The sequence below is a fragment of the Coturnix japonica genome, chromosome 13 (assembly GCF_054131305.1).
Source record: "Coturnix japonica strain WE chromosome 13, WE-NBRP24, whole genome shotgun sequence".
Lineage (NCBI taxonomy): Eukaryota > Metazoa > Chordata > Aves > Galliformes > Phasianidae > Coturnix > Coturnix japonica.
Window position 1 is genome coordinate 8,168,375 of NC_140675.1, and position 16,598 is coordinate 8,184,972.

At 38.7% G+C, this 16,598-nt stretch overlaps 1 protein-coding gene across 4 annotated transcripts in view; it reads left to right on the forward strand.

Moving 5' to 3' along the window:
• The window catches only part of SHISA9 (shisa family member 9), a 169,875-nt gene extending 153,572 nt beyond the window's left edge, over positions 1 to 16,303 (forward strand). For all 4 annotated transcript variants that reach the window (XM_015876445.3, XM_085513753.1, XM_085513754.1 and 1 more), the window contains one exon: positions 13,641 to 16,303. In XM_015876445.3, the coding sequence (XP_015731931.1) occupies positions 13,641 to 14,011 (371 nt within the window). In that variant the 3' untranslated portion in view covers positions 14,012 to 16,303. The remainder of the gene's footprint in view (positions 1 to 13,640) is intronic.
• The last annotated feature ends 295 nt before the right edge of the window (positions 16,304 to 16,598 follow it).

The window sequence follows — 16,598 nt, forward strand, 5'->3', positions numbered from 1 at the left end:
GAAATAAGGTGATTCCTTCTGAAGCTTCCAACCTTTAATTTCTATCAAGATGACTGTAACTCTGTGCAGACACATGATATCTTATGAGAACAGACATGACTTCACAGCTGCCCCATCAGAAGCTGATAGTCATCTCACTAGAAGAAGAGGTTCTGAACTGTTCTATACAGTTTGTTCTGCTGTTTTAGGGGCCTTTATAGAAAGACAGGGAGAGCTGGAAAGAAATACAGTAACTGGGAAAATGGTAAGAGGTGACAGGGATTGACAGATTGACAGAATCTGATGTGGATGATTTTTAGAAAAAGCAGAGTTACAGAATGGTTGGACAGCATGTTTGTGCTACTTTACTTTCCCTATTACCTAACAGATTGTTTCACTGACAGGTGAATACTCATGTTCCTTTGGAAGGTTTAAAAAGGAAATGCTACTAATAATGTACAAAAATGGCTTAAAAATCTGAGACATGGAAGGAGCTCTCTGGATTTAACATCTCTAAAACAGAGAAGTACATATTAATGCATCGTTTGTCATATCTAGAGGGTTAATGAGTTATTTCTGGTGTCACACATTATGCTAGACTAAACAATCTGCCTGATTCCATACTAGAACTATCTCAAGGAAGTATGACATAAAAGTCTGACATCTATCCTCTATTATTTTATTTGCTTAACAAAATGTAGTTGGAGAAGCTTTAGGTATTCATATGCTAAGGAAATCTTCCATTCTTCAATCCTTGCTTCTCCTTAAAAAGCAGCAGCCAATAGTAAGCCTCACTTCACTGCCTGTCTGCTAGCACTGCTCACCCTTCCCATTTCCCAGCTAGATGACAGGTGAGTGTCAATGAAGAGTGAGCTGTTCCACCCGTGTCCTTCTGCTGAGATGCTCCCAAACTTCATATACAGACCACCACATACAGACTTTTTTTTGCTTCTACTAAATGATCCATTTTCCTTTCTCTTCTGGCTTCTAATAACCATAAGCACTCTGACACAATGTAAAAAAACAAACCAATAAACAACAAAAGAACAAAAACCAACACCAACCATACTTGGGGATTCTAGATCAAAGTATTTATCTATTTCCTATTAGTACACTCACTTTTACTTCCAGTGAGATAGCCATATTTTAATTAAAATAAATACATAGTTTAAGCAAACCCTCAGTAACTTGAACAAGATCAACTGCACTGATGACATATTTTCCCTTATAGAAACAATAGTCTGCCATAAAATCTACCAGACTGGGCAATTCTGCTGTGTCTTCAACTTGAAGCAAATCCTGTTCTTGAAGCAGGTACATTCTCCCCCCATGTCCTCTAGAATGGAGAAAGTCTTTTCTTTTTCTTGTTACTAGCATATATTCTGAAACACTGGACATTAAACCCTCATCAATAAAGTAAAAAAAGCTTCAGATTATAAACACCACTCTACAATCTGCTTGTAGTTACATATCAGGGAGAGTTCAAACTCCTCCACTAAAAATAGGTTGATCTTCTGAAAACTAATTGAATTTTAAGATCCCTATTTTATGAGAGCTGACTAACTTGAAACAAACAAAAAAACCCCACTGTTTTTTTGTTTTTTCACCTACTTTTTAGGACGTATATAAGTATGGTCAGGACAGCTGACCTATCTGACAATGTTAGTCACTTCGCTTTTTTAATGCCTTTTGCTGGCTTCTAAGTTTTCTGTGAAGACTGCAGTCTTCATAGTCAACAATGTAAAAATAACCAGCTTTATTTCCATCTACTGTGACCACTAATGGCCACAGGAAGGAAACGAGTAAATCTAAATCAATCGTGGCTTACTCAGATCTACTTACATTAAATTTTTTACACATTATGTGATGAGAGAGAGTGAAGTGAAACCTTACACTCAGGTTATATCACTATATAAAAGCAAACCAATAAAAATCAGAGCTCAGCTCAAGCGAAGACTAAGTCTATGAATGTCAAGCCATTTCAATTACAATCCTTCTTAAACATCCTTCTCAATAATTGTTTTACTTTGCTGTATAGGTATATGGACACGTGAACATTCTTGTCGTTCTGCAACACAAACCTATTATTACAGTGGTTAGCTAAGAGCAGAGGTTGCTCATAAAGAATACTAATCCAGTACTTGCAGATAAACTGCAATACTGTGGAATCCCAGCAGTCATCTAGATTTAATCTGATGTGTGACTTTCACAGTCCCAGTCCCAAGGTGTATTGGCTGTTCTCAATACTCCCATACTGCCAGCTGTGCAAAGCCTGGGTCATTTAAGATAATGTTTTTCAAAGACTTGCTCACAAAGAGCCACTCAAATGCTGGTTCCCAGTTGCCAAATGATTAGAACCAAACTCCAGACCCACTCACAGATGGTTTTTCAAACAATTATCAGGGACTCCCAAAATCTCCTCATCATTATTGTTTTAAAAATGCCTGGAGTGGAAGGTGTTCTACGCTCAGTGCATGGCAGTTGGATTTAAACAATCTTAAAGAGTCAGCATTAGCTGAATTCTGGGAAAATCTCAAAGAGAATTTCCTTTAATTAAATTAAAAGCTTGTTTATCTAAGAGGCTCTTGAAAGCCACTTTTATTCACTGAACAGTCTTTCATGTTGACATTGTTCAAATAGGCTATAATCTTCACAAAGTTGTGATTGCTGCCTTTACAATATTTTTTACAAGGACATCTGTACAGATTCTGCTTGGTAACTACAAGAAGTTGTGAGGACTACTTTGTTGCATACTAAGTACAGAATTATTACTATTACTATTCATTCCAATTCAATAAATTCAAGAACTCAAGCAAGAGAAAATTTAACACACTTCTGCTTTGTACACGGATGTATGTCAATGGCAGTCATGTCGTGTTCTTCAGAATTACACACAGATACCAGCTGAGACTAGCAGGCAACTGACAGAAATGAAGCTTTTATTAAAAATGAAATATAAATAGCACCAGTTATCTGTCTGCTATTTTGGTTCTGCATAGGATGTTCTAAAGACAGTAAATGTGCTTAATAAAGAAATCACATAGATAAAAGCCACAGAGATCACTGCTTTACTCTTACACATTCACACAGTAATAACAAAGGGCTGGAGGCACAGGAGGAAGAAGCACAGTAACATGATTTGTAATGTGCACAGTTCATTTCTCCACAAGTTCTTCCCCTGCCACCTTATTTGAGGAAGGACAAGAGGAAGAGAAGCTGAAAACAAGAATAATCTCTCTGCTCTATTAACTAGGCTACTACAGCATGAATAAACCCCCCCAAATATCAGTTTGTCACACACTAAACATAAAATTAAGTGCAATTGGTAATTTTTATATTGAAAATTTTGCAAAGCTGTCTATGCTCTGCAAGGTGCTCTCCCTGCAAGGGACCAACTGTAGTGCAGGAGGTCAAACTGCAGTTCCATGCAGCTGTTCCTCATTTCTAAAGCAACAGCTGCTTATAACTCCTGGAAAAAAAGGTACAGACAGGAGCTGAACACTCCAGTACTGTCTCGCTCCAATTTAGGAGTGAGGCAAGGTTCTTTTATATGTTATGCCCAGCGTGAGATTAAGAAGAAAAACATTCAAATGTTGATCCGACCAGTTTATTAGAAATGATAGACAACTGAGGGGATGGGGAAGGGAGAGCGGCGAATATCAAAATTAGGGTGATGGGGACAGGAAAGTGGGCAATAGAAAAGGTAGAAAAGAGCAAGAATTACATTAAAGCAGGGATAGTCACCTCCTGGATGCAGCAGCGTCCCGTAGCACGTTGTTACGTTGGTCCGGGGCAAAATAAGCGTAGAGGAGAGCAGCAGCAGAGTGGCAGGCCGCAAGCAGCAGACTGGTGCAGCGCAGAGCAGGCAGTCAGAGTAGCGAGGTCTCAAGAAGCAGAGTCTAGAGCAGCAAGCCCAGGAGAAACAGTTGGCAGCAGTAGGACGACGATGGAGGAATCTGAGGTCGGATACCTAAAAGGTTCTTCAGCATACAGGCATCTTCAGCATGCAGGCATTCACGTAGAGAGGCATCTGATGAGAGAAAACCTCCTTGTTTCCGTAGTGAGGCATCTGGTGTCAGAAAACCTAAATTCGGGGTTTGTCTGTGCCCTTTTTATCCTACTTCTTCCCAGCCTTCGTGACATTTCTGGAAGGCTTGGGTCAGAGTCATGTGAATTCCTCGGAGATGGCCCTCTTCCTTGAGATAGGCCCACACAAAAAGACCACTTTAGGGCCATTAATCAGCATCTTATCTCTCTCTCTCTCGTTGCCCCCGGACTTGTCCCTCAGACAAAGGATTTCTCATCCCCTGCCAAGGGCTTGTCCTTACAAAGGGATTTCTGGAACCTTGGTCAGGACTTGCCTGAACTTGTCCATTTCAGCAGACTTTTGAGGCAATAGTGTAAAAAGCATGGCCTCTTACAAGTACGCAGAAGCCTTGTGTGTGTGCAGTATTAAATTCTCAGGGAAGAGAGCTTCATTGCTCATTTTTTCTTGACTCTCAGCCACACATGTTTTTGCCCTGTGTGAAGACACCTCAGGTTTTGCTCAGAACAGGCTTTGCCTTTGGGTTTGCTCAAGCTATGTGAAAAGCCTATGAAACTGCAAGTCTTGCTAGCATTCACTGCAATTGCTAGTGAACCCTATTTCTTTTCACTCTGCCACACATCTCTGCTTTACAAAAAGTTCTGGACACCACTGGCAATTATTCACTAAACTTTCGTAACAAAAGTTCCACACAGACTGAAAGGAAGGAGAGAAGAAAGGGAGGAGGAAAAACAGAAATGAATGTGTGCAGGTGCAGCTATGGAATTACTTCACAGTTTTTTGCTACTGCTTAATATTCCACACCTGAAAAGAATTCCTTCTAGCAAAAATAATAAAAAAGGTAACATTTTCTATTGAAACAACTTATACCATGCCTTTTTTTTTTTTTTTTTTTAAATTGACTTCAATCCAGAACGATTGCTGAAAACTCTTCAAAATTTATAATACTTAAAAAAATTAAATTGAAGTAACTCTGGCAAAAAATTACATTACTGGGAGTTTTTCACTTAACCACTGCAATTCAAAGAGCCTTCACGCCTCATCCTGTAGTTAGTAATAACAGTGTAAATCTGGTACGCTGCCAACTAAAAGACAGAAAAACACAGTTTTAGTTCAGCACCAAACCCACATATTAATTACATACTCTGAGACACAAACAGGGTTTCTGTACCCTCATGCAGCTTTCTACATCACAACTAGGAGTATGTGCAGCTGATTCAGACTCCCGATGAAGAGTTATAATCAGCAGCATACTAAAAAGAAATAAAAATGAAATTCAGTGCACAGAACTGCTAAGACTGATGTGGAAAAAAGAAATCAGACACTTGCTAAGAACAGCTATCACAAATAAATGTGGACAGGAATACAGCAGCTCTTTCCATCACTATTAAAAAAGATGAATTGACACCTTAAAGAAAAACAAACATGCATTTTTAGACACTGAATCATGCAGCAGAACACCGTGAACCGCTTTGTGATGTGACCCACATAACACACAGTTGGCGGCCTTCAAGAATGCCCACCTGCTTTGCAGACCACTCCCAGAAGCAAAGCTGTGTGTGGACTGCCTCAATTACTGCACTGCAATAGTACAGCCTGCATTGACTGCATTGTTTTCCTGAAATGTACGGCAAAGCAGAGCTCCTGGAACAGTCAGGTGGCCCTACCCTTAAACAAACAGAAGATCCTCACTAATTATAAGCAATTTCATATTACAGTTGCTGTATAAAGGCACTGCTGCAAACTTCTGACATAATCAGACTTATCCTAATTGATTTACTTGAGGGGCATTAAAAGTTACTCAGTAAAAAAGCAAGCAAGATGACTGAAGAAGTGGAAGAAGCCTTTTAAACAAATCTCCTGAGTGTTAACCTCTTCGGCTTTGGACAGCATTTTTAGAAAGCATCCCAAACTCTCCTTTATGATAATGAGTTTATGCTGCAGTCACGCTTTATTCAGAAGTTAAGCATGACATCATGACTTCTTAGAGAGTTCCTTTTTCAAAAGGCAAGAATTCTGACCACATATAAAGTTTCCAGTAAAACTCAGATGGACAAATACGCCTAACTGAGATAAAATGAAATGAGCAGTTCACAGTAGAACTTTTTGTATTTACGTGTCACTGCAGATGTTATAAAAGAACATGAGCTTAGTGACCTCTAGGAAAAAATAATGAGAACTCAGATTTACAGTTACAGGTCACTGGCTTGTATTTTCAAAGTAAAGCTCAGAGGTTTAAATACTTAATTCTCTTAGACTTCGTCTACAACCTCATCTACTGCTTTAAGCATAGAACTGGCAGTTGTATTTCTTCTCAAGTTTGTAATTCACTGCATGATACTGAGAACACAACTTAAAATTTTTGGTGCTCCAATTTAAATCCTAAGTCACTACAGGGCTTCGTCTGTCTGCATGCAACAGATTTCTGGTCTCCTGAAGACACCTGCATTTCTAGCATAAATTTAACATGATGCAGCCACCATTTGTTTCCAACCTGACACAATCTATTGATTCCAGTAATTCAGAAAGGCTTTGTTTTTCTTACACTGGTAAGATAGAAGTATTCTGCATTGCACTGGTTTCTACATTAGGTAAAATGTGTGCGAGTGCCTGAAATATTTTGATCAAAAGCAAAACACGGTATCACTGCAGCACTCTGCAAAACTGAACTACAAATACCGCAATTAAATAGCATGTAAACTGATGCAGCCACATATGCAAAGTCCAATTGGAAAAGTTGTTTTACAGGTCCAGAGAGCAACCTGCTTAATCTTACAGTGTAAATAAATGTTTGTAAAAAGAGAAACAAAAAATAAAAATAGCCTCAGCAGTGCAGTGCTGCTGGGCGCACTGTCAGAAGAAAGGGGATTCTGCTCATGCACATAAGCTACTCTTGTGTTCCAGGGAATAAAAACTCTGTACATGAGGTTCCACACAGGAGTCAATCGAATTCTGCCTCAGCTTTCCCAGCCAGGCAGTAGCCTTCACTGCCTGCAGTCAATAAAAAGAACACTGCTGAGACTGGAGGCTCTACTTACCAAATCTAATTATATTCCTATTCTAAACCATTCCTAGTGCATTTCAAAACCCAGAAATACTCTTGGCCTCTTCAGCCTTTCATAATCTGTCATAAAAGTTACTGATAGAAGTAATTTTGGGGCCTACATATTTATGTTTCATACTGTCTCATACATAACATAATATCTCATATATCATGAAAGTTGAACTTCATTTCAACAGGAAAACAAATGCAGCCTTGCGTCTGGAGATGGACAAGCTCATTTCCAGCAATGTTTGCAGAAGAAAAGGTTGACATGCTAAGCCTTTTTGTGCTTGGCCTCTCTCCAGATCACTATGAGGAACAAGTAAATAGACAAAAGAGGCAAGGGAGCTAAGAGAGGAACAATACTGAGCCACAGAAAGTAGGTTCTACCAAAACTGTAATTAATTTAATGGCAGTTCTAAGCATTATGTGCTTTCCCTCACCTCTACCGTTAGGGAATAAAAATAAAGAGAAATAATCTACAGATAGAAAATAGTATCATTCTTCTCAGGACTTCTTAAATAAAGCCAAACCAGGGGTAGATATTCTGAGGGAAAGAAAGGAAAGTATTAGGACAGAAATCAATGCATTGCATCCTACAGGCCTACTTCTGTGTTCTCAGAGCTCAACAGAAGAACAGGGAGGGAAAGACATAAAAATCATTTCAAATGACTTTTGCCCTTCCTTAGAATTCAGTGGCATTTAAAACTGTTCCATCTTATATATAGCCACTGCAGTACCCATGAGAGAACAGCTTATGACCAGCCATGGCATAGCTATGTTCCTTCCTCTTGGCCACAATGAGATGCACAGATCTTCCACGTCATAATGACAAGAACACGATTATGTCTACCTGCAGCGTCTACACTGTCACTCCCATTGAACACTCTCATTCAAAAAGTACACAGTTAATTGACTTACTTGGTGGATATACTTTTCAGTTAACACATTAGATCAAACTCTTACCTGAGTACAGTTCACATGAGCTTTTCCCTCACGCAAGAAACAAACTTCAGCTAACACAGAAATGCCACGTCTTTGTTTTTCACATGAACTTCTGCTAAAAGTCTCACAAAGAGTTGTTTCATAGCTTTGATCATATTGTTTTAGATGCCAGCTTAGAAAAGAAATGAAGAAGCAATCACACATTTAGACAGGAACAATAACTGCAATGCCAAAGGCAGCATGCTGGCATTTCCCTGGGCAAAATTCTCGTGTCTTCCAACCAGGACTCACTATCTTTTCGTCTTTTGTGGAGTTTTCTGTTTCATTACTTAGAGAGAAGAATGTGAAGTTCCAAGAGCTTCAGGTTGCTACTCTAAAAGTGAAGCAAAGTCATGGCTGTAGAAGCAAAATCTTGTTATAAACTGTTAAATGTTACATACAGATAGCTTTTACTGCTGCACATCTACAAAAAGGCAGTTAGTGTATTTTAGCTGTTAACTGCAGGAACACTGTAGTCATTTCATTGCTGTCATTTGCTTGCTTGAATTATCACCAGCCATAAATTTGAAATACAGTTTCTCTGTAGCCAGAATAAAGCCCTGTGTTTCACAAAGCAGTTATTGAAATATGGTCAGATAGCAAACAACTCTCTGAAACCTGTGTTGAGAAACAGAGATCTGTTTGTGTTTTCTGGCTGACTACAAGCTCTCACCGGAACTTATTTTTTTCTCCTCAGCGTCTTTTGTGCTTCTGCAAGGGCTCACCTCTATGCAGACTTCCCCTCTCCGACTTCAGAGCTTTCTTTCCATACCTAGGTGCCCACTTTCAGAAAAGCTATAGAACATAATTATCTTTCGGAATTCTACAATGCCCCCTACTATAACTATAAAGATGTGGTCCAAGGATTCTGAGATCAACAGAGATGACAGATGAGGAAAAGAGTAAAAAATACTGCTTCAGAATTACTTAAAACATCCTTATTCAGCTTTACTTCCCACAGAGAAGTGCTTGTAATTGCCATGTTTTACAAGAAAGAGAAAACACATCATACTAATGCATGTTTCACACAATTCTTCACAATGCAAGTGCTTACAGGGCCACCTCCATGAGTAATTAACATGGGATGCAGAATAACATTACACAGCACTAGGGCCACCTCTCAGCACAGATCACGTACATTCAGATAATCATTCTGGGAAACCCTGGCCCTATCACAGCAACAAGATTTTCATTTGTATTATTTAGGGAATAAGCAACTCACTGGTTTATATACTTCCATTATATAACTATGGATTACAAAGAAATATGTGAAACTTTCAAGATTGGTTACGACTGATCATCAGAGGAAGAACAAAGCCTGACTCTTCTTGACAAACTTAGGCAGAATAGTGAAACCTGAATTATAAAATTACCATCAAAAACCTACTTCTTTCTGGTCTCACTTTTGATAGGAGAATTTCTGTGAATAAAGCCTAGGCATTCACAAGACTTCCCTACCACAAGCAGCTCAGTAGCCATCTCCTTTCTAAAGCAAAATGAATGTGAAGACTAAGGTAGAGGTCAGCATCAGCAGGTTCCCAATCTGAGAACTAACATCAATACTGAAATAGTCAAGATCATGCTGAAGCACAGAGCCGTAGCCACTTCTTTCAGGACATCACTACATTTACACTGAAGTCAGCCATGGTGTGATCCACCTTGCAGATGACTCATAGTTGTCCAACTGTTACAACTCAGTGAGATTTACCCTATCCAGCAAGGAGCAGCCTAGTAAGGTCCCCACACAGATTTACATCTGAAAGAATTTGTGGTTTTGAAGCAGAAGAAAATTCAAGATGTATCAGTTTAGAAAGACAAAGGAAAATATCTCTTTAACCTAACAGGGCACTCAGCTGGGAGGAAGGAGTCCTGCTCCTGATCCTTATGCTGTTTCTATATTTTATTGGTTATTTATTTCCTGCACAGCAGGAGCAAAAGGCACATTTTTCCCCCTCCCAGGTACATCCTTTAAAATGCATTTTGGGTTGGAAAACTTTCACATTTCAACTTTTTTTTCAAGATGAAGATTTACAACAGTAACTAAACTTGTGTCTGTGTTACCTTAAGGGAGTAAAAATCCTACGGAAATATTAAAACAGAGAACATCTGTATAATCAACTGCCAGGACTGGAAAGAGGTAACGCTAAGGATAATGCTCAGAATTAGAATCCCCATTTCACCACTGTTCATTTGGCGATTTTGCAATTCTAATTCTTTATTCCTATGGCAAACATGACAGTGATATCTTCAAATCCTATTTTCATGATTTATCTACAGAAACCAATGCAAAAGGCACTTCTACAGTGGCCTTTCATCTGAAATCTCCATACACTCTGAAAATAGCAATTAATCTTCCCAACATTCAACTACTTCCTCCAGTGCATCAACAACTTATTTTACAGGTGGTGAAGCCAAGGCAAAGGAACGTTGAGTCATGTACTCAAAGTCACATAATAAACCTAACCTAGAACTGCAAAACATCTCTGCATGGTTGAAGTCCGCAGAATATTTACAGGAGATAGTTAAAAAGAGAAATGAACCTCTTGAGATTCACAGTTGATTATTAAAGTAGTTGTCATCAGAATAGTATATGTTTTTGTTGATAAAATAATTGCTATATAAATATGCTCAATATTTACACATCTGAAATTTTCCTGGTTTGAAAATTAGAATTAACAAAACTGTTTCTGCACATTGGGGCATTACACAGCAGTATTGTAGAACTTATAATTCCAGTCGGTATACAAAAATCAGCATTCCTTCAATCTTGTCAAGGCCCTTTTGCACAATTAGCAATTTGGTGTAAGCAATGGGTTTTTTTGTTGTTTTGTTTTTTTGCTGCAATCTGATTTTGCTATATATGCCTATGTATAAGTGTGCACGTCCATGCGGAAGAAAGTGAAATGTAAACAGGTCAAAATATGAGATAAAAATCCCAGCTTTCACTATCAGCCTTTAATTCCCAGGCACACATATTAAATTCTCAGGCCTGGAAAGCATTATCTGATTAGGACAAACACGAACAGCAGCTCTCCTAAACAGAAACCATTATTCACCTTGTAACTGATCACTGGAGATCCTGGTTATGTCACACAAATTGCTGCAGCTTAACTAAGATAAAATTAAATGCATAAATATCACATTTTACTTTCTAGTTACATGACATAAGATTATTTTTATTTTTTCCACACAAACTAAATGAATTTAGACATGAAACAGACAAATATATCTATATTAGGAGCTGGACATAATTAACTAGGCTGAATTTAAGCTACATAAGCTAGTATGATGTTTCATATGCAGAACAAGTCTAAGTCATTTGGTACAGAAGCCTGCACCCCTACCCTGCTGCATTTCTGTGCCTTTGATGTAAACATTCACACAAATAAACAGTTGTGTGGATATTCATGGTGAATTTCCTGCAACTATTTTTCTGGATAAATGCTTGATAACAGAAACACCAATGGGAAATCAGTAATACATACTCCCTTTCCTTCCAGTTTTTATTCAACAGATATATTATACTTTTTGTGGCATTCAGTGAATTTTAACTAATTAAATATGACAATTCAAAATCAAAACTGGAAAAAATTCTTTGCAATTGCACATCTTGTACCGAAATTAAACTAGATGATTATCCATGTTCTGTTGTTTAAAATAGTAGACACCTGTATCCTACATAAAAGCATTCACTCACTAATTAAAAAAGAGGCAGATGAAGATATGTAAAGCATGCAAAGCCTAATTTTACAGCACAGACGAGCAATTTCAGTTCATCTAAGAGGAAAACCTCTTTAATGACAGAACTAAGGATTTAAGATCAAAGCCCAGTCAGATAGTCATTACACACAAAAAAAATGTGACCAGGTGACAAACTGCAACTGCTGCTGGTAATACTCCTTCCCCTTAAGATATCAGAACAAGGAGGATACAGAACTAAAGTCTGATCTTGAAGATTAGTTCAGTACCCATGGGTATTTCACCACCTAGTACTAGGATCCAGACCAGAGAAAGAGAGAAACAAATAATTTTTACTGCCAGAGAAGCCTCTTAGGAATACTCAGATGGGAGAAAAAGAGGGGCAATACACAAAATCAAGTGCAGGGAATTAAAATTCTACTCATTATGAGGGCAAATGGCACTGAGCTGTATAGAAAAAAATGTACAAATCTGAGAACTTTCAAGGCAAATGAAGGGAGCTGGCTGTGGTGCAGCATAAATCAAATCTCAGCTGCTGATATCATATACCCAAAGCACAGGACCGATGATTAACACACCACTGTATTAGTTCATCTATATATTTGTCCCTGTATTAACTAAAAATCTAGACTTTTCATCATATCATAGTCTCGTGCGGGTTGGAAGGGACCTCAGAGATCATCGAGTCCAGCCCCTGGGATTCGAGCCTCTGTGTAGCAGAGCGGCACTTCTACCAGTTGCGCCACAGGGGGGATTTGAATTCCGGGCCCCAGTGTGGCAAGGCGGCGTCCTTAACCACTGCGCCACTGGGGCACACTTTTGAAGGAGATAATTAAACGTTTCTTACATACAAGAAAGCACTTTAAAAAAGAAAGATATTAAATTCCCCTTAAGCCCAGGATACTCAGTTCAAAATTTAACTGAGATGCTGGACTGCCACACTGGGCCATTAGCTTCCTGAATTCCTGAGTATGGTTCATATTTCACAGCAAGGCAAATAAATGCCAGCAGCAACAACAACCAAAGCTGAGCAAAAGCACGCACTGAAAGATATCTGTTCAGGAAATTACAGACAGCAAAATCCTAACCTGAGAACAGCATTTGTTGGCAGGGCTATTGCTGTGCATCACAGTGATACAGGGCCAGAAAATTAAATCAGGAATCAAAGGTTTTCATTGTCTATGAAATTGCAGTATAAAACCTAATCTTCAGGAGCCCAAAGTATCTGCAGTCCCATAAAGCATAAGCATACTTCCAGTCATTTAGAAGAACTGACCCTGTTCCACATTTTGCCCTGAGGCATTATGCAACAGAAGTAATCCACCTTATACAACTGGCCTGGTTGAACACCCACATCACACCTTACAGTTAATGGATGTGCACTGATGCAACAGGATACCCCAATACATTCCTGTATTTTAGAGAAAGCTCATACAATTCTCAACAATTCCTGAACTTCATATGCTCTGAGAGGAGCAGCAGAGTAATCAATAGAACAGCATATGACTGTCTATACTCCCCTCTTGTTCAAAATGAATTACAGAAACTCTTCTAGAAGTGTCTTTTATGCAGAAGCAGTGCATGTGAAGTAAGATCCACAAGGCATGTCCCCTCAGTAACGAATATCAGCATAACCAGAGTGATTTGAGCAGGGACAGCCTCATGCTAAAGAACAACAGACACACATCGAGCCTAGCTATCGATATCCACTACAGAGAGAAAACGCTACAGAGAGAAAACTAGGGCTAGGGAGTGTCAGGGATTTCTTATACTGATGTACTACTGATGAGCAGATTGCATCTGCTCCACAGATTATCTATCATAAATTGCTTAACAATTGTTTTCTGCCCAACTGATTTTTTGTTACCTCCCCACTTTAAATCCTAACAGCTGACAAAGTCAACGATGACTTCTACACCAAACGCCGACATCTTGCAGAACTGGCTGCCAAGGGGAGCCTGCCACTCCACCCAGTGCGCATTGAGGACGACAGAGCATACACAATCGACAGCGGCTTCACCAAACAGAATGGGCAGAAGTCCAAAATGGCAAAGATCCACACACAGCCATTAGGCTACAATTCTCATTACAAGACCTGGGATCCGAATGACCAGTCTCTTAGACGGCAAGCATACACAAACAAGGGGAAACACAGTATGGGAGACCCAACATTAAGTGACCCACTGACAACCCGGAGTCAGAATTATTTGGGCCCACAGCCATACTTCATAACCAACAGCAAGACAGAAGTAACTGTTTGAGCTTTTCTTTTCTTTCTTTTTTCTTTTCTTTTTTTTTTTTTTTGTAAAGAAGTCCTTTAAAAAAAACACATACAAATATAACACACAACACAAATACTCAACTGAAAGGCAAAAAATAAATTTTAAAACATAAAAAGAAAAAAAACCAAAAAAACCAAAAAAACAACACAGGGGAATGAAAAGAAAGCAAGCAAGATAGGAAGGAAAGAAGGAAGGAAGCTACACATGGACATTCTTGGTATCCAGCTAACTAGACCGAAGAGTGAGTCAATACCATTCAGCAATACACACTGAAGGTTGAATTATAAACTCCATTTGTATTTGACAATGGAACATAAACCCTTGTGACTAAATTTTTTTTACTTGAAATTAAAATCCATGATGAGAAGTAGCACAATCTGGAGAAATTTTATGTCTGCTTAAACATTTACTCTATGTACCTGCCTTGAGACAGAGGAAGAAGAGAAAACCATACAGTGTAATATATTATTTCAGTGAGGAATTTTGTATAAAACCTATTAACAATCACTAGACCCATGAAAAGCCAAGACCAAACATCTTGGTACAATCCCTAACATCAATTATCATACTTTCCTCCCATTCTATAGAAAGTGCAAAAAATATTTATACAGTAAGAAAGACTTTCATGTGGAATTTATGAAGACTGTTACATTTAAGAGCACATGCGACCTTTCCGGCTGACAGTACAGAATTCTGAGGGATAATAACAATCAGCAGAAGCTTTTGTTTCACTTTACTTTGATTTGAAATTTTTGGGATCCTTCAAAAGAAGAGACACTTCATGCGACACAGACAGCTGCTGGGGGAATAAGGGCATCAAAACACTCCCTCCAGTCCTCCTGTTTTCAGGCAGATGGTAACAATTCTCACTTCGAAGACAGTAAGGACTTTTTCTTCATTTAAATGTTTTGCCTATCTTCAACTGCTTCAGACTGAAAATAAGCGTGGGTGGTGCCTTTACTGTATTACTATTGTTCAATGACAGTCTTGTTTCTTCAAGTGACCCCTCTGTCCCCTTATGCTATGTCCTCATGTTTTGCTAAGGATGACAAGGGCTCTGCCCAGCTCAGCCCCCCGTTTGTCCTGAAGTGAAACTGGACTACATCTCCAAGCAGTGGTTGCACTATTTAGTTAGGCCCCTCCATTTTCCTAGTTTATTTGTATTTGCTTTTAGCCATGGTAGTTCTTTCTTTGTAGTTCAATTAAATGTTATATGGTATACTGTCTCTATGGTTTGGCTTTCTATAGTGGCATTCCCTCTTGGTGGACTATCTGATGGAAGAATCTACTGGACTAGCCTCAAACATCAAAGAGGTTTGGGCTTAAACTAAACAACTGGATTCATAGTCTCAGCTGTGGCTCTGATGAGATGGATGCCTTGTTTGTATGAGTAAAACCACACTCTGGTTCCTGGTAGCAGCCTCACAGCACTAGGCCTGTAAGGCTTCTGCAAATCCCCAATGAGGTAAGCAGAATTGCGATGGTAGGCAGCACATTTGATTTTTCACTTAAATTCCTGCCCTTCCCCCAGACCCAAATCCTAACTAGCTATCTTACTACAGCTGAATTCTCAGTAGCTGACAGTTCTTCATGAGATAAGTTGTGGAAGGGTATGTAGGGAGGAGTGAGAACTGTTATGTTGTAAGAAGAATCTGAAGTGGCATTTCTTACTGTACTGAAGTGACTGGCAGCATTTTTTTTTAGCCCAAAGGATGCGAGGGCTACAAGTGTGAAAAGCAGGTAAATGGAAAGATCATTTTTTCTAAGCTATGTTGAGATTGATGTGTATTCTGAGACCATCAGCATCTCTCCATAAGTGTGCTGCTAAACTGTATGATCATCTATTTTAAGACTATCAGAATTGGACAAAACCCAGGGGACAATACTTTGCACACAACCCAGACTCTCTGTTATCTTACTTTTATTCTTTTAATCTCTACTGCCTTCACAACTGGCTGACTTAATTTAACCCTTTATGGAATGTTGCCGTTAATCCATATGCTTTAGATAACACTTTACAGCTGCACTGCAATTCACAGAGGTTTCACGTAACTTGAGCATATTTTATGTGGAAATATTTTAGTAACTGTATGTTCTGTAAGTAAATCCGTGTTGATACTTGTTAACTACAGAGTTTATGATACTAATAATACTTCCTACAATAAAAATGTTTGTTTGTTTTTTTAAGAATGTTTATTTGTAAACATATGTATTCACTATATTAATATGAATTTCTTACCTGGCAATAAAACTGATTCTACGTGAATCCAACATGCTGGCTTGTTTGTAAGCTCTTGGATCAATATTTGAATATTAACTGGATCTTCTCACTGCAGCCAACAACATTCAACTCAGCAAAAATGAAGACGTGACTGCCACTGATAATCTTGTGAACAAGGTTCTTTGGAAAGTACACACACACTGTATAAGCTACTTAAGTACAATGTATGTTACACTCAGGGTAACAATATATACAAGGCATGCACACCTTGCAAAGGTCTATGTGCCCTATAAACATCCAAGCTCACGTACAGATTGTGCTGCTTTATCAATAAAATTAGCTTCG